Genomic DNA, 24,533 nt, shown 5'->3' on the forward strand with positions numbered 1-24,533 from the left:
TAGAAAATCAAAATGGAAATGAAAAACACATACAATAAAAAATAAAACAACCACAACAGCACAAAAAAAAAAGAAAAGCACAAACAAACCTGTTCACCCAACCCCCCACCCAGGTAGCCTAAACAATTAGGTAAGGTTCTGTAGTAGTTGTGCTGTGACGCCGCAGTGTGATACAGTATCAGTTAGACAGACAAGGGACGGACAGAGGACCAGTTCAATTAATAAACATAGCAGACAGGTCAGTCTCACTCCGTAGGCAACATAGACAGATTGTTCAAATGTAAAATGAAAGGTTGCCATTTCACAATAAAATGATCCTTAGATCCCCTGAGTGCACATTTAATTGCATATATACTATTTTAAGAAATATTAAGTTATACCTGTTAAGTTCAAGACAAACATTTATCAAACAATTGGATGAATCAAATATTTTGTTTAAATTTAACTATATGAGCAGATTAAATGTTGTTAAAATCTCCAACTGCTTCTAATGTTCTTTCACTTCCAAAACACTGAGACACTGAATTATGACAAATAAATAACAGCTGGAGAAACTGAGGTATTCTAAAACTTTTGACTGGTGTTGTATACTGTACACAGATGTGCAGTGACATCAGCATGGACGTCAAAGCAAAGTCTAGCTGAAGAGCACATACACTTTCAGGCCAAGATTACATTTTATAATGAAAGTTAAACTGAATTAATGAGTCTTGAAGGGCAAGTAGCACAAGAGATCCTCTTTGAGATGCATTTACACCAACGATATGACCTGAGATCCTGTTAAGAGCTTAACATTCTTTCCACAGTCTAAAGATCGACCTTGGTCTCCTGGTATGTGACTTAAAGGTGTCAACTTGTTTACAAAGAAAATAATCTTAAAAAACACACAGAAAAGAAAAGTTTTGAGATCTATTGTGGTTCCTTTGTAAATGCACTCTTTCCGTGTACAAACATGTAATTATGAATTCATTAAATTTACAAATCAGGATTTTTTTTTTTAGATATAATTGCGGCTCACGTAGAAAAAGGGAATGGTCATCAAGACCACAGAAGTACTACATAAATACAGACCTTTTACTGAAAATTAGGCAGGGGTGGTAATGATAACATCTGTGTAGTAATGTATGGTTACTTTTAAGTAGCACATGATTCCATGGTCAATGATGTGTATTTATATAGCTCTTTTCTCATCTTGATGACCACTCAAAGAACTTTACAGCCCAGTTTTTGCCATTCACCATTCATGCAGTGCATCTATGGCAATTTGGGGTTCAGTATCTTCTTGGTGCATGCCTTTGGACTGTGGGAGGAAGCTGGAGACCCCTTAGGAAACCAACACAGACATGAGGAGAGCATGCAAACTCCATACATAAAGGCAACGGCTAGCCGTTCAAACCAGTACCTTCTTGCTACGACGCAACACTGCTAACCACTTCACCACAGTGCCCCTTGGGACAATCACTGATACTGATTTATAGAGGAAGGGTGACTGATTTACTTATCCATCAATGTTGCATATGTGATCTGTGTCTGTAGTTTGTCTTGATCACATAATTACCAAACTGAAAGCAGGCAGATTTACGGTTCTTTAATATTTTAAAGACACTTTCCACCAAAAACACAACTCCCTTTGTGCTGCCGCCTAAACTGTTAGACCTGGAAAAGGATTGGTATATGTTTTAAGCAAAATCCCAGTGCAGAATTTGGGGATACAGTAAGTCCTTGTGGGACACCTGTATCAACCATTTGTGGCAATGATTTGAATCAATTGACAACAACATTTGGAACTATACCACAATGGTCTGCACTGACCTGTGAGCAGAATCATCAGAACTAGCAGCATCCAAATACTGCAAATACATCCAGATATGTGATAGCTGGAGTGATGACATGTAATTCTGTGAATCAGGGATTGAGCGGTCGTCCTCCAACCAGAGGGTCAGCGGTTCGATCCCAATCTTCCTCATCTGCATGCCGAATGTGTCCCCAAATTGCCCCTCATAGAAAAAATAGCTGCCGATAGATGCACTGTATGAAGCGCTATATAAATACAGACCATTTACCAGGTACCATCTTATTTTGACTTCCATGACACTAAACCACAAATGAAACAGAGCTCACTGTTCCCTAAGCTGTAGATTTGATTGAAACAGCGACCCCTATACTCTCCTCTTTACCAATTCACTGCTCACATTTTGTTCAAATGCTGACTGAATGTTGACTGTTGTATTGAGCGATAGACTTTTAATAAATATAAAAAGATAAAGCCTTTTCAATAATCATTGAACAGCATTGCAACGGAGACTAGAGGTTGGGCAAATATTCAATATGACCTTTTCTAAAGGCCTTTATTCTAGTAAATACTAATTTCTTGTTGATCTGATTAGCGCTCGGGAGGATTTGTCATCATCAATTGCTGAGGGGAGGGGCGTTGTGAGCAGATATTATTTATTAAGCAGTTCTTTCATTTTGTTGAAACCACCAATTGAGCTGTATTGCAATGTTACAGTGATACATTTTCCCCATAGGTTTAAACAGAGAGGTCCAGACTGATGTGTCAGTTCATGTCCAGAGCCTTGAGTCAATGACGCTAGGACAAATCTCTGTGTATACCAAAATGTCATTGAATCAATAAACAGGCATACAGAGGACATTCAATTTCATTTTAAAGGCAGATGTCTTTTGTTCTTTTATTTTCTGTTAAACATGGTAAATGGTTTGTATTTATATAGCGCTTTTCTTGTCTTGATGACCAGCTCAAAGTGCTTTACAGTACAGTTTGCCATTCACCCATTCACACACACATTCATACAGTGCATCTATTAGCAGCACTTTTTTTTCTACCAGGGGCTATTCAGGGTTCAGCATCTTGCCCAAGGACACTTGCAGCATGCAGATGGGGTCCAGACTGGGAATGGAACTGCCGACCTTCTGGTTGGAGGATGATCCGCTTTACTCCTCAGCCACAGCCATCCCTAAATAAATTCTAATATATCTCTGTCTGTATTTCAATCTAAACAACCGCTCATCCGATCAACTTCAAATTTGGTAGGTGGGTTGCTGATGGACCCAAGGAAGCATAGTGTTGTAAGTACCCCAGCCAACATTCATAGAACTTGACGGTGCTGCATCATCCCCCGAACACCACGTCATGGTGCTCTATTACAACTCACTGCACCGCTATACCAACCCCCAGCTGTAGGTAAAGAGGGAGCTCTCAAGGCTCTAAATAAACAAAGCTAATTGGAAATGACATAATTATCACAGAAACAGAAGTGCAAAACATAGGAGACAAACTCTCCTGATGTCCTTTTCTAGAAGCACAATTTGTAATAGCCAGTGCACTGTTCTTCGCTGTGGTGTGCTCTTTGCTGGGAAGGCTGAGCAGATGGGAAGCTCTTTCAGATACCAGTTCATCCCACACAAATAGAAAATAGAGCGTTTAAGCCATTTGTGCCTAGTGTTATCAGACATTGCAAAGGATGAGAAGTCCAAAGATTTTTATAAGCCATCTAATTCAGAATCAGCTACTAAGCAATCAGCCTCGGTGTGCTATGCCTGTACTCTTAATAAGGGTATAGGTTCCAATAAGGATCCAGTCTGATATATTATCAAGTGCTCTTCCTCTTGTGCAACAACACTGGGTCTTCTACATGGAGCCAGGGGGAGAGACATCATTAAAACGGTAATGATGCTGTGCATTGCTCAAGGGCTGCCCACCACTATCAGGGCAGGCAGAAATCAGAGGCTATGTTCAGCATGTCTTCTTACATTCCTTCTTTACCAGCTAAAGGTATATATTACCTACAACCTCTCACACCCCATGTGGACCAGTGCTGAGCAAAAAGCTGGGAGTCACAGATAGGGCCTTATCTCACAGTTAGAATGTTAATTGTTGTCCTCACTTCACTAAGTTTCTACCCTACCTTCATTCAGTCTTTAATGAAGATTAAGGAGTTCCAACAAAAGCCTTATCAAAATGACTAAGGAGGAGAGTAAAGGCCTAATCAGGGGTAGCCCCCCACACACACACACACACACACACACACACACACACACACACACTTTAGGGTGCAGTGAGATTGTGATTGTAAGCTCATAAATTGTAAGAGTTTACAATCCATTAAAAACCATGGACAGGCCTGCACATGGAGACGTTAAAGCAATATTATTTAACTTCTGCTGGGAAACAACAACAGTGGCCACAAGTGGCAATTGCAGGACACTGGTGTTTTAAATTCAACTGTACATTAACCTTCACCATTCTGATTCTTCAAGTCTTCAAGGGAATTGAAAAGACTGAAAACATCTGTTTGAATTATAAGGGAGCCAGGAGACAACTTATGCTGCGTTCACACCGAATGCGACGTAAGAGACACACAATTTTGCGTCTAATCGTGTCTTTGCGTTGACTTTTTATTTAATCTCAACACACAAACATTTGCACTGCGTTTGGTATAAATGCACCATAAGATCTCTAAGAAGCAGCAACATATGAAGATTTGGGGGTCGCTCAAAAAGCTGATATATAACCATTACCATTTCTGAATATTACAAGAAATGCATTCAGTCTTATTATAATCTCAATGATTTTGCAAACTTCCTGCTGCTGTTGTGGACATACCTTAACTGATGAGACAAAAAGTAAAGCAGAACTCGAGGCACTGGTCTCTGGCAAACACTAGACACTGGCGAGGTCTGGAAAAAACTATCACAGTCATGCAGTGTTTTAATTTTATAAATTGAAATGACAAAATGCCAGATTCTATAAGTTTGTGTGTAAACATCTGTGACCCACACTAACAACTTTCTGTTCTAACATGTCTTTTTGTTTAAAAAAAAACGATGTAGGTTCCAAGTCTCAAAAGTGAAGTCGGTGCAAAGGCCCATTTAAGTTTAAAACCACTTTGTTTTCTTGTTCTTTTTTGGTAGAATAGGTATTTTCCATTCACAGTTTAGTTTTTTGTTTGTTTTCATCAGTTTCATGTTCACTGTGATTATGGTTTGTTTGGGGAAAGTAAAAGAGTCTAGAACCAGGCCTGCTTCATCTGTTCTGTGATGGATCAATGCAACTGCACCTAACACTTTATAAAGCAAACACCCCTGTTAAAGCCATTTTAAAACATAAAATTCTTGATATTAAAAATTAGCTGAAATTATATTATATTATATGCACTATATATATTATATATAGAGAGTATTACAGTATATTTAATGTAGTAAGTCACAAAGCACAGTTGTTAAATTAAAGAATAAAAGATTCAGAAAATGCATTTGCACACAATAAAAAAAAATATTTCTTACTGTAAACTATCCTGAATATGCTGGTAACTGACATAAGGCCACTATCAATGGTGGAGGATGAATGATTCAGAAAGATGATTCACATCTTCCACCCTGGTTACAATATTCCTTCAAGGACCCATTTCACTAAACTGATGGAGAGGAATTACAATGAGACATTCCAAGGAGTGAAGAGTGCCATAAAAGACACCAAGAGCTAAATTGCTTTATCTACTGATGTATGGACAAGTGTAGCCACTGATGCCTATCTTCGCATTACATGTCATTACATTGGAAATGATTGGATTGGATTGAACTTGAACTCAATCTGCATTACTCCCATGCCACTGCAAAGACATACAGCATCCAACATTGCAGAATGGTTGGAGGAGGTAACCGCTAGGTTTGAAATTCCTCCCAGTAAAATAATTGCTATTGTGCATGACAACGGTGCCAATATTGTGGCTGCGGCAAAAACACTGGAGGAGAAGCACGGGAGGTACTCTGCCCAGTGCACTGGTCAACCATCGCAACTGGCGATCAAATCTGCATTGAAGCATTGAAAAAGCTATTTGGGCTGCAAGATGCCTTGTGGAGCAGTTTAATAAAAGTAAGTTAGCCTGCAACAAGCTGAGACAAAAACAGGAACAAATTGGGACACCCCAGCAAAAGCTTGTTCAGGATATAAGCACTAGATGGAACAGCACATTTTATATGATTAGCCGGTTGCTTGAGCAGGGTGGCCTGCAACTGCCACACTGTCTGACTCAACTGTCACACAGAGGGGCAAATGGTACCTTGACTTAAAAGCCGACCAGTGGAGCACGCTTGAGGAGCCTTCCACAGCCCTTTAACCCTTTGAATGTGCCAGTGTTTATGAGTTGGGAGATTTATACCACAATCTCTGCAGTACTTCCACTTGTGAAGGGGCTAGTGAAGTGCACCCAGAGTGCAGGCTTTGAGACAGCGACAGTGCAGGCTTTCCAAGTCACTGCTACAGAGCAGCTTCTAACAGGAAGGAGTCTACTTTCTCGGACACAGCAATCACAGAGATTCCTCTCCTCTGCCCTGGACCTGATGTTCAGGAAACTAAAGTTTGTGAAACCTGAGCAATTCTTTAATGTGGAAGGCAAAGTCCAAGCATTCCAAGTGAGTCGGTAGGTGGACCATCATCAGCAGCAGTGTGACAGTGTCCATGAGCAAACCAGCGGCTCCCCCACCATTACTACAGCTGGAAATGCCCACATTTTTTGCATTGCAATGCAAAGTTCTTTGTGAGAGAGTGAGAATGTTCCTGCAGAGCTATTCCTCCTTCTTCTTCTTCTTTGTTCGGTTTATAGGCAGGTGGCAACCAACATCAAGGTGCATTACCACCATCTACTGTCTTCGTCTTCTTGTTGTTTGCCCGACCCAAGGGCGGGTGGCCTTCAGTTTAGTTCTAACTCTATAGCCTGTTCTTAAAGATCCCTTTGATATATTGCAAAGCCCGGTTCATGTTTTATGTTTATTTAAACTAAATGCACTTTATAAAAACTATATTTTTGCACTCTTTGCATAGCATATATATTTGCTCCGTTTTCAATTGCAAGTTCTCCGAAAGAGCATTGTACAGGAATCCATGTATGGGGTTTTTCAAATAAACTGCTGGAAATGATCAAATGTAGCTTTTGTCTTTTTATATATATTTAATCAGAAACATCTTGTCTCAGAAGGATGCTGAGAAACTCGTCCACGCATTTGTTACCTCTAGACTGGATTATTGTAATTCTTTATTATCAGGATGTCCCAGTAAGTCTGTGAAAAGCCTCCAGCTGGTCCAAAATGCTGCAGCACGAGTGCTGACGGGAACTAGAAGGAGAGATCATCTCACTCCAGTCTTAGCTTCTCTGCATTGGCTATAAAATTCAGAATATAATTCAAGATCCTGCTCTTTATATACAAAGCCAATAACAATCAAGCCCCTTCATATATCAAAGAGCTCATAACACCATATTGTCCAGATAGATCACTTTGATCCCAAAACACAGGCTCCCCTGTGGTTCCAAGAATCTGTAGAATGGGAGGGAGAGCCTTCAGCGACCAGGCTCCTCTCCTGTGAAACCACTCTGGGTTCGGGAGGCAGACACCATCTCTACATATAAGGTTAGAAATAAAACTTTCCTTTTTGAGCCCTATTTATATTGACACAGTTTCATAATGATCAGAAATTGTTTGACACTTCTCATAATAACATGTAAGATCATTTTTTCTTGCGTTTATTATTTGTTCTCTCTCACTCGTTCTCTCTCACAGACCCCTTGGTACATCTGTGTCTGTGTTGTGTCTATGTCGACTAGTTTTACTAAATGTTGGTGGAACTTTCCTAATCTGCCACTGCTATAGCGACGGTTTATTATTGGGAAAACATCGTTTTGGGGTCTGACGTAAATCCAACCCCAGCCAATCATTATATGATGAATGGTAGAATATGTGAAATGTTGAACACACACAACAAGCACAAATAATAATGCAAGTAAATATACTGAGATAATTTGATGTGACGCAGCTCAAACCAACAGCTAACAGAGAATTTTTCTTTAATATTAGCCCCTGTTAGATCGCAGCCAATCAGATGAGAGAATACTCAAATTGATTTCCAGGTTTCAATCCCACGACATAATCATGCCACGACTAAAGTTTCAACACACACTCCTTAGCATTTACCAGCTATTTTCATGGATGTGATACCACATCTACCACACACACACACAGGTACAAGGGTCTGGGCAAGCATAAAGTGTACATGCACAGAACCTGGAGAAATGTTTCATATGAAAATGGAAACAGAAGTGGTGAGCCATAAATGAGAGGAGAAAAGCAATATTAGCACATAACTGACTTGTAGGCCACGCTCTTTCTCTTTCGATCACACACGCCCACACACACACACACACACACACACACATATTCACCATCCCAAAAACGGGAGCAGGATGTGGCATATCAGAAGATGAGGGACACGTTTTATATTTGTATAATACTGTACAATCCACAGTTCTCGCTTTATAAGTTTAAGGCAGCAAATGGGGAAATGCGAAGCAATTCACTAATAACCCAGCAGCTCTGCATCTGCAGCTGAATCCCACGCGGGTGTCATATGTAAAGTGCTTTCCACTGAGCAGAAATTACTCCCGTCTGCCCTCACACACACACACACACACACACACACACACACACAGAGAGTCATATACACATTTTTTGATGGCGAAGAGGGATAGAGAAACAGAGATTACGCTCTCTCGAGATAACTTAGTCGGATAATGTACAACCATTTGCTGAACCTTCATAAAACAGGTCTTTATGTATCGCCATGGGTCTTGCAGGTTAAACAAATACCAGATGTCTGTGGTTTGTCTTAATTTTGGCTCACACAGATGTGCAGCAACATCAACTGGTTGAAACTAAGTATTGAACAGAGGCAGAAGGATCAGTGTATTTAAAGTGGCAAACTGAGCTCAGCAGTTTGTTCCCTTGTGTTATATCTACTGTATGTACAATTCAAACGAGATCAAACTGGAAAAGTATTTGTTGTGTGAAAACCAAACATACAGGAAGTCCATCTGTAATTTTATAGTAAATAACACCAGAATCCTGAGAGTTATTATTATTATGTACACTGGGTGCTTTTTTGAAGAACATCCCTCCTTTGTTGAAGTCACATTGTATGTTCTTTTGTGCTCCATATCATGTGATCATGGTCCTGCGCAAAATGAAATGAATGAAATGAAAAACAAGAGAGAGTGAGTTTGAGAGAGAGAGTTTGAGAGAGAGAGAGAGAGAGAGAGAGAGAGAGAGTGAGAGAGAGAGAGAGTTTGAGAGAGAGAGAGAGAGAGAGAGAGTTTGAGAGAGAGAGAGAGTTTGAGAGAGAGAGAGAGAGAGTTTGAGAGAGAGAGAGTTTGAGAGAGAGAGAGAGAGAGAGAGAGAGAGTTTGAGAGAGAGAGAGAGAGAGAGAGAGAGAGAGAGAGAGTGAGTTTGAGAGAGAGAGAGAGAGAGAGAGAGAGAGAGAGAGTTTGAGAGAGAGAGAGAGAGAGAAAAGCTGACTGAATAATTCAGTCAGCTTTTCTGGGTTAGGGTTTCTCTATTTCACAAAAGTAGCTATGCTGATGTCAACATGATGAATGAGAGAATAAAGAGAGAGAGAGAGAGGCATTAAAAGAAAGAGATGCAGGTTGGGTGTAGTTTTACTGGAGATGGGGTCGATGGAACTGTCCGACCTGATGTTGGACAACAGCTGTTAAACATTTCCATCATACGGTTAAAGTAATTACAAATGTGGGTATTTTACCACTGTGAAGGAATCTGAACCAGAACAAACTACACATGCAAATATAAATATAAGTACATGCAAGTGCACACACGGGCATATTTGTACACAATCATATGGTAATTCTACTGTATATGCAAACTACACACACACTCACACACAAACACTCTATCACACACATACACACACACACTCAAGCAGGTGGGAACTACCTGTAACAAAAAGCCTCAACATGATACTGGGATACAAACTACAATATTCAATATATAAACACTACAAATGATCTGACCCCATATTTGTTCGTCGTGTGTGGTAAAGTGTACGTTTTTCTCCGATATGGATGCTGCCATGTTGTGTTAGTGATGTCATCTGGTGACAGAGTCTGTGCAGTAGGGATATGAGATGAGAATTGTGTTATCAAGGTCCCAACCATACATTTGACCTCATTTTCATACCATCAAATAATAAATCAAATAATTAAAACCAAACTTATCAGGAACATGAACACTGATGTGTGTAATAGGAACCACATAACATCAGGGGGCAGAGAGTATCTTTGGGAAAATGTATTTAGTGTGTCCCGTCTGCCAACATTGAGGCGGGGGGGGGGGGGGGGGGTAAGGTTAGGGGGCAGTCGTGATGTTTTAAGCTTCACTTTTTAATGTTTTGTCATCAATTTTATAAAGTCAATATGTGTGTTCGACCCTATGTAGCGCTGGCTTAATGTGATTTATGCTGGTTAGAAATGTTGTCCGACTTCATTCAGTGCTGCAAAACGTCATCATGTCATGTGATCTTCAAACAGCGAGTCAGACCGCGCAGTTGTCCCACAGCTGACCACCACCTCTGTGACGACACAACTGTGCCCTGATTGGTTCAAGGCTTCATTGACACAGATGACATGTCTTCTGTTTTTGTCAAGTTCAGGTCCATTATCTGCTGTTTGGATGAGATGCAGCATATTTGATCCTTTTCTGACAGTTAGTTATTTACACATGGCCACTTTACGTTGGAGTTTGACTTTTCAGCTGTAAACAAATTGTAGATGTAGAATAAGTAATGGTCTTGTAGGTACTTTTATCTTCCCGAATTTTCGGACTTTTATGAAAGTACATGTATGTATATACACATTTATTCCCAAATCCTTTGGTATAAATTAGAGAAGATTTGTTTTAAAGGACCAAGGCCTTAAAGAGGCATAAGTCAAAACAGTAACTAGTGAGAAATAAAGATTTATTTTTATTTGTTGACAGTATTCTTACATGTTTGGCTGTCAAAGAAAAAGAAACAAATAAACCTGCTCTCTCTCTAACAGTGTTCCTCTGACAGATTTTGCATGTGTCTTTTTGCTCTATATACAAATTGCCAAGTGTTTTGATGTAACCGAGATGTGATAAGAATTGAGATCAGTCATTTTTGTCATTGACAGGCTGGACAACATAAGAGTAATGGCACCGTTCATCCGCTCATTTGAGGTCACGTGGCGGAGGCAGCAGGCTAAGCAGGGTGTTCCAAACATGCCCTTCTGGAAAACCATGCTTTCCAGCTCCTCCTGGGGGATTCCAAGGCATTCCCAGGTCAAACTGGATGTGTAATACCTCCAGTGAGTTCTGGGCAAGGTCTCAAAGCTGTGTCATGGCTGATTCATCAGGGCTAGTCCGGCCCCTCAGCTTCACCAAGACCCTATGCTATGTATAAAACATAGACTTATTTTTAAATTCATTAGTCATACAAAGTATCTTAGGAAAATAGTTATTGATGGAGATGAAAAATCGAACACAAATACATTCATGATTGTTTCACAGTACTTTCTGTACATAAGTGTTTTCAATTAGTAGTAAACAGTATATGATAGTAAAGCTTTAAAACCATACTACGCAGAGTTAATAATGTCTGTGAGAGCTGGTGACTTTTCAAGCTGAGGTCAAACGATAATTCTCTTAACCTCTTGTCACATAGAAAAAGTCGAGTGTTTAAAACTTTTACGTCTTCAGTTCTGTTGATTAACAAGAAGGAGAGTTTGAGAGATTTGGAGAAAAATAAACATTGAGAGCAAACAAGAAGGAGCTCTGTAGTCATTTCAACCAACGGCAGCAGAACTAAGAAAGTTGAACTGCTCTGACATGTCTGAAGACAGCATTCCTACAACTCCTGTTGCACCACCAGCACAGAAAGCTGTGCGATGCAAAAATGTCTGAGGCCGGCTGCTGGTTATGATTCGAAGAGATGCAACTCCAACACATCTACACGCTGTCATTGAACTCAGGGACGACACCTAGAAATATTATGTGGAGCATTTGGAAAACAGCACTGAGCTTATCTGAGTGTGTTGTTGAGTGTGGAGAGGAAGGAGTTATTCATGATGATGTTAAAATTCATTGCCGGAGACTACTTCAGACTATTATAACCAGTAAAACAACATGAATATTCAATGTGAAAGGCCCTGCTCGTTGAAATGGCCTGAGGACTCGCTGGTTGATTGTGATCCATGACAGCTGACAATCGGCCCATTGCAGAGGCCATAACCTGGTGCTTGCACGCTGATGACAGTGTGAAGCAGCAGTCTCAAACAGCGCAGTAATTGGACATTACTCCTGCGGAGGGAGGCTAAAAGCATCTCCGCCAGCCTTTGCGCTGACATTCCTCTTTTACTCTCATCAGCCTCTTCTCCATTTCCCCTTCTCTCTGGCCAGCACCCCTTTAATTGTAATGGCCTTTCTGGGAGTTTTAAAAGCAGATCAGAGACACTGGACATCGCTTAAAAACACAAAACAAACTTTGCCGTTTACACTGCTGAGCTCTCCCTGTCTCTGCGCTGGTGAATCGTCACAATAAAAGCTCATGAATCCACACTGGTCACAGTTTGCGAGTGAGCCTCTTCAATCTTTGTTACCAGTGACCATGCACACAAAGAACACGATATCTGCAACTGAGGATTTTTGTCGTACACAGTGAGAGTGTAACCCTGAAAAAGATCACACTCCGGTGTATGTGTGGTAATAACGTTGCTTTAACAGCACACTGGTTGCTTTGTGCTGTCACCATCAAAAGGCCAAGCTTACATTTTTAACGAGGAGGAAGACAACTTAAAGCTTCACTGACATTAACAAATGACAAGCAGGTCCAATTCAACAGTCAGCACAGTGCAGCCAGTGTCACAGGTACAGTTCCAATTAGTTTGTGTCAAGGGATCAATCATCAGTCAAAGGTCATTGTGTCTCCCGTTTGGATCAAGACCATATTTTGACTGAGACCATGTTAAGCGTTTCACCTTATACTGTAAAACATGTTGGTCTATCTAATGGTGAATACTTTATTTGAGAAATGTGAAATAACTGCAGGAGTGAGATTAATATGTCAACTAGAGGAACAAGAGCTTCAATTAACCTCTGGGCAGCAGAGAAGAGTCAACGTAATTGTCTAATTTTAAGAAGACAAGTCTCATGAAGCTTTAGAAGGTGGTGGGGAAGTTTAGTTGTTTGGAAAACTCACGACAGCGCTGTAGGCTTGAAATAAAATGGTATTAATCAGTACAGATTATAAGCCATTATTTGTCTCCGCCAAGAAGGTTCTGTTTTCACCTCTGTCCGTTTGTTACCTCCGTCAAGTAAGTTATTCCCCCGTCCTTCCATGTGTTTGTTTGTCAGCAGTATTAACTGAAAAGCACTGAACAGATTTCTCCAAAACCTCGTGGAAGGATGCGGGTCATGGGCACTTGAGACATCTTTACTAATTTCCCAGGGAAAAATGCATGGGTCATGATGAAAAGAACAAGTGTACAGATAGCTATACATACTATGGGGACTTTGGGGCCTTTGCAGAGGTATGTGCTCATTCTAATGTTGTCTCTTTGATCCTGAAAAGTTTGTTTCCCACGAATGGGAAACATTATGAACAATGTAAAAATGAGGGGCACATCTTTGACTGTTGAGCTGCTCACTTCAGAACAGTTCATTAGTACCTTTGATTTAGCCGGACACGATTCAAGCCAGGGCTGCTCGATTCTGGAAAAAGTGAGAATTTCTTGCTTAGAATTGAGGTCATGATTCTCTCTCATCATTTTTTTCACTGCAAATGTTTATTGCACTCATTCACCTGCAGAAGGAAGCACAACAAAATATAAAATATGATAGTGCCTGATTAGTCATTGATGTCTTTGTTGTCGGGTGCAGGCATTTTTACCTGACGTTTTCTTGGCCTTTACAGTTTTATCACATTGTGCTTTGTAGTGATGTTTAAGGTGATTATGTAAATTTGTCGCATGTTGCTATCTGGTTCTCGCCACATTCAATGTGGTTCAATTTAGTTGTTAATTCATCTTTAACACAATCCTTTGTCTCCCTTTACCACTCTGAAATAGGTGTGGTAACACTGCATTGTCATTGGTTGAGAGAGAAAGTAGAAGCACTTCTTTTGATGTTTCTGAAGTCCCTAATTAAAGTGCATCAGAATTGTTGTCAATTAGAAATAAGATTGCATATGTGTGTAAATCAAGGTCACGGTTTTATTTTGATTTATCTTTCAGCCCGTGTCTTTTCTCTTTCTTCCTTTGTGATGTGTGTGCAATGAAACAGTAGAGTAAAAAAGAAAAAAAGTAACATTATAACTATTAAAAAATAAGGGCAATGAACAGATCAAATCCAAACAAAAGTAGCATTAAAACAACGAAGAGTTTTTACTCTTCGTTGTTTTAATGCTACTTCAGAGATATAATGTAAGTGTCAAATAGATCTGTAGACATCAAACACAACAGAAGATCTTCTTGCGCATCACAGTCACAAATCTGGTCTTGGAGCTTCAAAGGAACCACAACTCTCTAACAATGATCCTTTCTTTGAGTCACTTACAACTTTCCAATTAACTGCCATGACACTGTCATTGGGCTGCCGAGCTTGATTGGGCCTAGAGGCCTGTTGATGAACAGTGATAGAGGCTGAACGAGGCCAATCTGTTATAGATATTATGGGGAGGGAGGAGGAACTGTGTGTGTGTGTAATCATTTTTGTTACACTATAACTCTGACCTTGTCTGGACCTGTAGACTTCATGGCGACCAAACCATGGTCCTTTGCAAAACTTAATATCTAAACTCCTGGTTAAGGTTGGGGGTAAGATGTTAATTGTGATTGTGTGTGTTATAAATTCCTGTTACTTCTTTCTTGCGTACGTTAATTAACTTCATGATTGCAAGACATTTTTCTTGAAATTCAGATCATTGGGGCCTTATCCACCAACTGTTCTTAAAAAGAAACTTCTTGTTAAAACCCACTTACACTTTCTGACATTTGCCAATATTTTTCTTAAACACACTGCAAAATATTCAGTTCTTTTTTTTTTTATTACACAGACACATGATAGGATTTCAATTACCATAATACTTAATCATTTTTATCTTAAAGAGGCCTCAGTGCATTTTGTCCCCCTGTCTTGCAGATTCTAATCAGACATGTTGAAGAGAAGAACATTTTTCACAATAATATTCACCCATCTTTAGGTGTTATACACTGATATAGTGTATAATATTCCGTCTAGGTGTTATACACTGATATAGTGTATAATATTCCGTCTAAGTGTAGCCTGTTAATTCTGACAAACGAGCGGACTTTTCCATTCTACAAGATATGACACAGAAGATGCAACCGCTGACATAGCGCCCAGGTCTGTGTCTAGATTAGAGAGGGACTCATTTTTCTGTCTGAACCTGTCCAAGGCTGAGAGAAAACTAACCAAGCTCAACCTGAATGCGACTGGCATTTAGTTTTTTGAGTCCAAACCCGACGTAAGCCTAATGCAGGTAGTGTAAACTGAGTATTATGATCGGTTCCTAACACAGATGGGTATTGTTTGTTTTCCCAATTATGTGCATTGTAAAAAATCAGCCCACTCAACATGACCAGCCAGAACCCGAATATTATTTAAAACCGGGCTCGGGTCTGGTATCCACACTCTAGTCCAGACGCTCAGCTGAGGGTTCACCCTCAGTGCTGTGTTCCCAATGATGCGCTGGTCCAGATCAGAGAACTCTCTCGTCCTGTCCCCCTCACTTTCTCCTTTCCCCTTCTCTCTTCGGTTTTTGGCAATATTTCTTTAGACTTCAGATTTGAGATCAAACCACTTTTTAAAATTCAGTAACTGCTTCTCCCCAAACAGCTTTCACTGAACATGTAATTGCGTCCCCTGTAGTTTTTTTGGGGGGGGTGAGTCCTTTGTCTTTAAATTTCCGTTTAGGTATTAAGTTTCTGTCATTTCTGTTTGGGCACACGGTCCTGAATTCTCACGCCCTTTTATGGGCATCGGTGGGGTGTTGGCCAATGCTATTTATGAATAACTGTCATGCGCTCTCAACTCACAAAGACATGGCATTCATCAATATAAGAACACATGTGCAAACAATTCTGCAGTTTAAGAGCAATGAGTGTTTTCTTAGGAACTTTATTAAGAATAGATTTAAGAAAAACCTTACAAGATAGTGGTGAATGAGGCCCATAGTCTTTCCTAATGATAACTTAATACATGATTACAGTTTAATATCCGGATAAATCCACAGTGCAGCATTATAATCCTCATTCCTTTTGTGTGCACTATGATCTGGCAAAGCAAAAAACGTGTGCCCAGTGTGAAGCAGAAACAATGGAATTTACTACTATGGTTTGGTGCAGAGGCTGCAGAGTAACCACATGGGCTGCGTATATGTCCACAGATCTAAGCTGGTTGTGATTGATCTTTCCTCCTGCTATTAGATTGGTATTGATGTGCCAGCAGGACAGATGGCCACACCTACATCCAGGGTCACACTTCAGAAGCTCAAATTTAATCGAAATAATAATACATTTTTTATGATCAAGCTGCACGGAGGTTCGGAAGTGAGCGGAGAGTTGCAGGGAGTGCGCAGGGTAACATTAGGAGGAGCGTTTACAGCCAGCATTTATGAGTCTGCAGTAAAACACACTGGAAACTGGGAAACATAACAGCAAAACACTTTGTGTTTAAGATCCAAAAGCTACTGTGCAAAGTTCATACAACACTAGTCTTGGTTTCAGCCAATCGGTCAACATTTTAAAAGTAGGCATTTGAGTATTCCGTTGTTTCTGCTTTTAAAACTGCTCTGCATGATTAACAACTACTCCTAAATTCTCTACATCTGAGAGCAATCTAGATTTCTTCATCCACAAATTCACTAGAATTTTATCATCCTTTCTCCTTCATAACAACGCTATGGCCGTCATTAAAAAAATACAATTGGTGGGAGCATACACTAGCCTACATTGCAGATAAAGATGCCAGTGTGACAATCTGTATGATGTCTGAAGGTAATGCAGAAAAATATCCCATGGTCTCAGTTAAGACCATGGGATATTTTTCTGCATTAATATCAGCCCAGCAGGTCTGGCAGAGGTGCCGTCCTGGTTCTTCTTTTTCTTTCATTGTAACAGAGAGAGCAAAATAGAACAAGAGACAGGAGCGAACAAGAAGGATGGAAGAGTAGATAGATAGATAGATAGATAGATAGATAGATAGATAGATAGATAGATAGATATGCAGCAGCATGAAAAAAGCAGGCAGAATAAAGAGACTTTTTGTGGCGTTTAATATCCATTCATTGGCTGGACTGCTGACACAGTGAGAGCACTGCGCTCAGGATTTATAGCTACTTCTAATGGGCATGCCCAGAACCAAAGCACTGCAGTCAGCACATTCTCCCTCTGCGCATACACACAAAAACAGCCAGCTGCACACACACACACACACACACACACAAAAACATATCACACACACCCCTACGTAGCTGCTGTCTGAGTGCATGTATCAGTAAAACTATTGGATATGGGAACATACAGACGTGGTGCTGTTGTGTGACTGTCTGCAGCAAGACAAGGTGTTTTCACACACACACACACACACACACACACACACACACACTGACCTGCCCAACTGGGGGTCTCCATGTACAGCCGACTGGTCTGTAAGAAGGGATCTATGTGCCGCCCTGTCAAACAAGAATAAAACAACAAGAAAAAGGTCAGACAGATTTTAACATCCAATGCAGGCAAACAAACAATTCAAAAGAATATTTAGACAGATGCCTGATTCACATGTAAGACGTTTGATGTTCTAAACCAACCAGATTCCATTTTTTGACAGACAGAAAACAATTGAATTCAATCACAATAATAATAACAATAACAACAACAACAACAACAATAATAAAAACAATAATAATAATAATAACAATAACAATAATAACAAATTCAAAAGGATTCTCTGCAGATGCTCTGCCACACTCTCCACAATCCACTATGATACACACCCTCCCAATTTAGCTGTCTATTTAAGCCGCAGCACATTTACTTCTTTTTGTTTTCCTCTTTTCATGATATCAATGTAAAACGTGGGTGAAGTCAAGCAGTGCTGCCAAATTCTTAACTATGTTCTGCTGCTGCAATAAACACTTCAAATGTATCACTGAACTCCAGGTGTGTCTGAATTTAGAAATAACAGGTAATCCAGGCCTTTATGTCTTTAATCCATTCCTGACGTTTAACGGAAAGTATTGCCTCTATAGGATAAGGAAGAATATATAAGGTGAAAGGTATCTGTCCCAGCAGAAAACCTTGAGGAACTTAGTGCCTAATGATTGAGTTTATGATCATGGTCATTTTTTTAAATGGACAAACTGGAATCTAAGACTGTTCTTTAAATCCAAATAACATGTTATCCTGTGAATGATTGTGTCAAATGCAGCACTAACATCTAGCAGGATGAGTATGGAAACACGTCCGTCATCTAAATCCAGAAGTTCATTATTAACATTCAGTATTGCTCTTTCTGTGCTATGTTCTCTCAGTGACAGATAATTCCTGTGCAAATAATCCCATTTTTCAAGACTTTTTCAAATGAAGGGGAGGTTGGATATAGGTCTATAGCTGACAAAAATTCACGAGAGGTAATTTTACTTAAACAAATTTTTTTATTGCGTACTATTATACCTACTATATTGACTATAATGCTCTCAGCTGCCAATTTATTAGGTCCAACTTAATTCAATGATGATGCATTAACATTTATACATTCAAACAGTTATAATATTCTCATTGTGATTAAACTAAGTTAGAGGTTTTGATTCAACTTTATGGTTAGTTTAGAGGCAGCAATTTGTCATGCTGTTGAGTTTGTTTATGTTACTCGTGTTTCTAATATGTTGTCCTCTATCAATGAAGGTAGACTTAATGTAAGAAACCCCTCTCATTATGACACACTAACAGTTTCAACGGCACCACAAACTATATCCTCCAAAATTACACACTGAAGCAACACCTCTTTAAAACTTAAAGAAACCTTAATGAAGGGAGGATTTTTATTTAATAAGTAATTGAAAAAACACAAAGTTGACGTTTTAGGCATAATTATTTATTTGAGTGCATGACAACATCTGACACAGCTCTATTCCCTGAATGGGAACCTGGTATTAGTTTAACATTTCCCCTCACCTCTCTAAAAGAGACCTGATTCAGTTACTCTTTGTGGAGGCTCATGTTCCAGATCAGCGGCATACAGCTGGTAACAATACAACATATGATTACATAATATGGACATTTTTTAAATTGATGGGAAAAGACACAATTCTAATGGCTTTGTTCAGATATAGCGCTTGATTGCACACATATGTCCTTAATGATTCATCTACAACCACGGTGGCTTTAGTAACTAATTTAGAGATAAAACGTTTTTAAAGGACACCATACTCCATCCAATACAATAAAGTTCACAGTGATGAACTGTATTCAGCCTCATACCACTGATATAGTTTGACACACACACGTACAAGCACATGTAATATAGTTTATCTGAAACCACATTAACATTTGGTGCTGCTGCAGCACTTTCATGATATACTGGATGTCAACACACACACACACACACACACAAAGAAACAATGACAGTCTTGCACTCACAACACAACAAAAAAGATTTTGTTGAGAGTGCCCCTATAGCCAAACAGTAGCTGTGACAGCAGAGCTTGGTGATGCTGGTGTGATGACGGCGGGGTGGCACCCCTGACTGCTCGCTGCTGTATGGTAATTATTGTGGAGTGCAATGTTGGAGAGAGGCCTATTCTGATTAAAAATGTATGCGGCAAGCAAAGGATGGCAACAACTGTGTCTTAAATGGTTTGCATTCATCTGATCTCTAGTTCTAATACCCTCTAGTGATCGTTTGTTTGTGTGTGTGTGTGTGTGTGTGTGTGTGTGTGTGTGTGTGTGTGTGTGTATTTGTACGGGTATCTTTATGAGGACCATTTACCCACTTTCAAGGGCCCTCTTAAGTGTTACCACGTACTCCTAGGGCTTGAGTTATGTGTAGGGTAAGGGTTATGGTCAGACATTTAGTTGAGATGGTAAAGGTCAGGGTAAGGACCAAGGGAGTGTATTATGCAGTACAAGGTTGTGTGTTTGTGTGTGTGTCTGTGTGTGTGCGTGTGTGGTTCCAATGAAACAGTCAGGAATTTGGGAGTCATCTTTAATCCCCATTTGTCCTTAAATTCTCACTTAAAACTAATTTCTAGGACCGCCTTCTTTCACTTATGTAACATCTCAAAAATCAGACATGTCCTTTCTCAAAAGGATGCAGAAGAACTAGTCCACTCCTTTGTTACATCCAGACTTGATTATTGTAATTCCTGATTATCAGGCTCCAGCAGTAAGTCGTTAAAGACTCTGCAGCTTGTCCAACATGCTGCAGCACGTGTCCTGACAAGAACCAAGAAAAGAGACCACATTTCTCCTATATTAGCTTCACTACACTGGCTTCTGGTTAAATCTAGAATATAATTTAAAACTCTTGTCCTCACCTTCAAGGCCCTTAATAATATGTCACCATCATACCTTAAAGAGCTGATAGTACCTTATCAACCCACTAGAGCACAGCGCTCCCAGAACTCAGACTTACTTGTCGTCCCTAAAGTCTCTAAAAGTAGAGTAGGAGCCAGAGCTTTCAGCTATCAAGCTCCTCTCCTGTGGAATCATCTCCCACTTTCAGTTTGGGAGGCAGACACCATCTGCACGTTTAAGAGTAGGCTTAAAACCTTCCTTTACAATAAAGCTTATAGTTAGAGCCGGTCCAGGCTTGTCTTAGACCTGCTCTTAGTTATGCTGCTATAGGTCTAGGTGGACTATAAATACAACAAGACGGCTTGATATACAATATTTCTACTCAGATACTCGACCATTACTGACAATAATCCATCAATTAATTACCTTCCATTCTGCTACAAAGTGTTTATTCTAATCAATGCTCTAAATACTCTTATCTTTCTGATGTTCTCCTTTACACGTGGCATCTATTGCACTTCTGTCCGTCCTGGGAGAGGGATCCCTCACATGTGGCTCTCTCTGAGGTTTCTACCTTCTTTTTTTGGGGGTAGTTTTCCTTTCTCTTGTTGAGGGTTAAGGGCAGAGGATGTCACACCTTGTTAAAGCCCTATGAGACAAATTGTGATTTGTGAATATGGGCTATACAAATAAAATTTGATTGATTGATTGATTGATTGTGTGATGTCTGTTTGACAGTGATGGCTTGGTTTGAAGGATATATAGGTTTGGTCTCATTTTCAAGTTTCAAAATTCAGATAAGAGAAAAGAAAATTGAGGAAAGTTGAAAAGCTGCTAAAAACCCAGACTTGGTATTAAAATAATATTTAATTCAATTAAATTGTATTTGTATAGTGCCAATTCACAACATATATTATCTCAAGGCACTTCAAATATTCAGGTAAATACACTTTGCTATATTTATGCATAATATAGAGAAGCCCAACAATTCCAAGAATGAGCAAGCACATGGCAACAGTGGAGGATAACAAACTCTGTTCAGTGGTCTCAGTTGTTCTGACAGGTATGGATGCACCTAAGATGCACTGAAGACACATTCAGAGGTGTTGCAGGACATATGTGGGGACATTCTTTTCGTGATGCAAATGTGAAAAACTGCATGTATTTTTCCCATACACTGATTTGTGGCCATCATCACAACATCAACATTGACCAGCACATATTTATTTTTTGTTTTAAATGAATTAAAGTAGATCATTAACTCAGTCAGCCTCCTCTTGCCTTCTCCGTTTCCTTCTTAGGGACACACACAAACAACAACACAGCCGCCTGTCAGAGTAAGACTGGCTAAAACCACAACACATTTGGTCTTTGCGAACACAAATGATCAAGCCATGGGATTATTTGCATACAGAGCGGGGGAGCGAGATCCCACCAACACAAGTGGTCCCTCGAGATGCATGTGCAGACGCATTCTAATGCCGAAGTGACGCACTGAGAGCTGTCCACTTGGGATCAGATCACCCGAGACCCAAGTGTGTGTGAACTGGATGATGTGTAAAAAGTTTATGAGGCTCATCAAAGTGATGCTCTGTGGGGATGCCACCATAAGGAGCTTCAGTTGCATTGCATTTAGGTATGTTGCAATCGCTACTATTTGTACAAGGAGCTTTGTAAAGTCTGTCAATGGTTTTGCATTTATATAGCGCTTTTCTAGTCTTGGTGACCACTCAAAGCTCTTTACAGTACAGTTTTACATTCACCCAGTGCATCTATTAGCAGCACTTTGTTGTTCTATGAGGGGCAATTCGGGGTTCAGCATCTTGCCCAAGGACACGTCGGCATGCAGATGGGGAAGACTGGGGATTGAACTGCCGACCTTTAGGTTGGAGGACGACCGCTCTTCCCCTCAGCCACAGCCGCCCCAATAACCCTGATGAGGGGCTGGCTTTCTCTGATAAGCCTACAACCAACATTACTGCTACTACACTTACTGCCACAATATTACCATATCACTGATAACATAATAATTATAATATAGATAGTAATGTAAATAGTAATGAAATATAATTATTTTTATGATAACAAAAATAAAGACAACAGTAAGGGCCAGAATCTGATTTGTAATCTGGATGTAGTGGTCTGGAACCACGGTGTCTGCACTCTGTAAAAACCTCATCTATCATCAGTGCAATTAAAGTGTCTTCTCGCTGCTAACTCTAATGAATAGCTTGATAAAGCAGATTTATAATGGTAGGTTAGGAGGAGTGAAACCAGCAGTGACTCTAACTGACCATCATGGCCACAGGAAATTACTGTCTGATATCACTGAGTGGAAGGATTTGACAAGATGACCCACCAGCTTTTACAGCATTGCCACTTCGTCTGATCAGGTTGTACTTATGAAGAAGTGATGTGCCCAAGGCAAGTGTGTGTGTGTGTGTGTGTGTCTGTGTGTGTGTGTGTCTGTGTGTGTGTCGGGGCTGAGCACCTCAACTATAGGGGCCCCTGGCAGGTGACTGGGCCTGATTCCATTAAGCAGCCAGTAATTTGGCCCATGGTTAATCAAATCAACTTTAATACCTCCAATCAAATTACAGCAACCTCCTGTGTCCCATCACACTGAGCCAGAGAAGACGAGATAGAGGGAGAGATTAAGGACAAGTAGGGAAACAGAGAAATGCAGACAAAGTTAAATGGCCTGTATTTATGTAGAGCTTTTCGAGTCTTGATGTTCACTCAAAACGCTTTACAGTACAGTTTATTGCCATTCAACCATTCACAAACCCATTCAAACAGTGCATCTATGGGCAGCCCTTTTTCTATGAGGGGCAATTCTGGGTTCAGTATCTTTCCAAAGGACACTTCGGCATGCAGATGGGGGAGAGGACGATTGGTCTACCCCCTCAGCCGCCCCTCGATGTAATGCAAAAGCCCATGTTAAATTGTGTGGAGAAGAGTGGTAAACCTATGGCCAATAAATGAATTGTAAATGATTAAATGAAGAGTGAATAGAGGGACTGGGGAACTCACGTAAGGCGCAGGTAGAGAATGAAAGAGAGGAAGGAGGTAAGAAACGGGGAACACAGTAAGATATAAAGAGTGTTGAAATTGAAATAGAAGGCAAGGACACGGACAGGAGGGAGGGATAAGAAGAAAGAAGAAAAAAGCAGACGCAACAGAATGGAGCAGGTTGAGGTTGTTGAGCTCTGTTTGACACAATGTGTGTGTGTGTGTGTGTGTGTGTGTGTGTGTGTGTGTGTGTGTGTGTGTGTGTGTGTGTGTGTGTGCATGAGAGCAAGGGAAAGAGGTCCACTGACACCATAAAGGAAATTGATTCTGCTTCAAGAAAAGAAGACCAAGAAGATAAAAAATAATGAACTCCTCCTTTCACTGTCATTTATACAATATGTTTGTGTGAGTAAGGTAAGTAGATTATTTTAAAACAAATTACTGTGAAAGACCCTACACATATTTTACAAGAGTACCTAGTTTGCAGACTATTCATTTGTTCACACCTATGAATAATCTGACCATGTCTATAACAAGTTGTCATTAGCAGAAATAAAAGCTCAACTTGTCCACAAAAAGGATTTAATGCTGGTGGTACTGATAATTGTAAGATGACATTTGTGCATTGATTAATGACAGACTGGCAATATTTTGCACTGGAACATGCAAAACATTCATTTATTTCTCAAATGCCCTCAGCTCTGGAAACCCAGTCAAATGCATAGATGCACATCTAGCTGAAGCAGGACATGCATCAATAGAGGTAAAGGTGTGATTCACCTGTGACTTCTAATCAATCTCAGGTCCAGGTTTGTTAACATATTGCAAAAAGGTATATTATGGTAGAAGAGATAGGTAACAAGGGGAACTGTTTCCTATTTATTTGTCTGTGCTTCACTGGGCTGTACAACTTCCACCACGGCTGCAGGTGACCTGTTGTGTAAAGCCTTGGCTACATAACATTCTGGTGAGCTTAGCTATGCAGAGTATGTCCATACTATTCCATACCATAATAATCCTTGGGAATATGAATCCTGCTTCACAACAACAAGGAACATGTCAATCAAATCAATCAATCAAATTTAATTTGTATAACCCATATTCACA

At 40.0% G+C, this 24,533-nt stretch overlaps 1 protein-coding gene across 2 annotated transcripts in view; it reads right to left on the minus strand.

Moving 5' to 3' along the window:
- rbfox3a (RNA binding fox-1 homolog 3a) overlaps positions 1 to 24,533 on the minus strand; it is a 556,640-nt gene that overhangs the window by 256,909 nt on the left and 275,198 nt on the right. For both annotated transcript variants that reach the window (XM_034571195.1, XM_034571194.1), the window contains exon 4: positions 17,510 to 17,572. In XM_034571195.1, the coding sequence (XP_034427086.1) occupies positions 17,510 to 17,531 (22 nt within the window). In that variant the 5' untranslated portion in view covers positions 17,532 to 17,572. The remainder of the gene's footprint in view (positions 1 to 17,509; positions 17,573 to 24,533) is intronic.

This window comes from Hippoglossus hippoglossus, chromosome 19 (assembly GCF_009819705.1).
Source record: "Hippoglossus hippoglossus isolate fHipHip1 chromosome 19, fHipHip1.pri, whole genome shotgun sequence".
Lineage (NCBI taxonomy): Eukaryota > Metazoa > Chordata > Actinopteri > Pleuronectiformes > Pleuronectidae > Hippoglossus > Hippoglossus hippoglossus.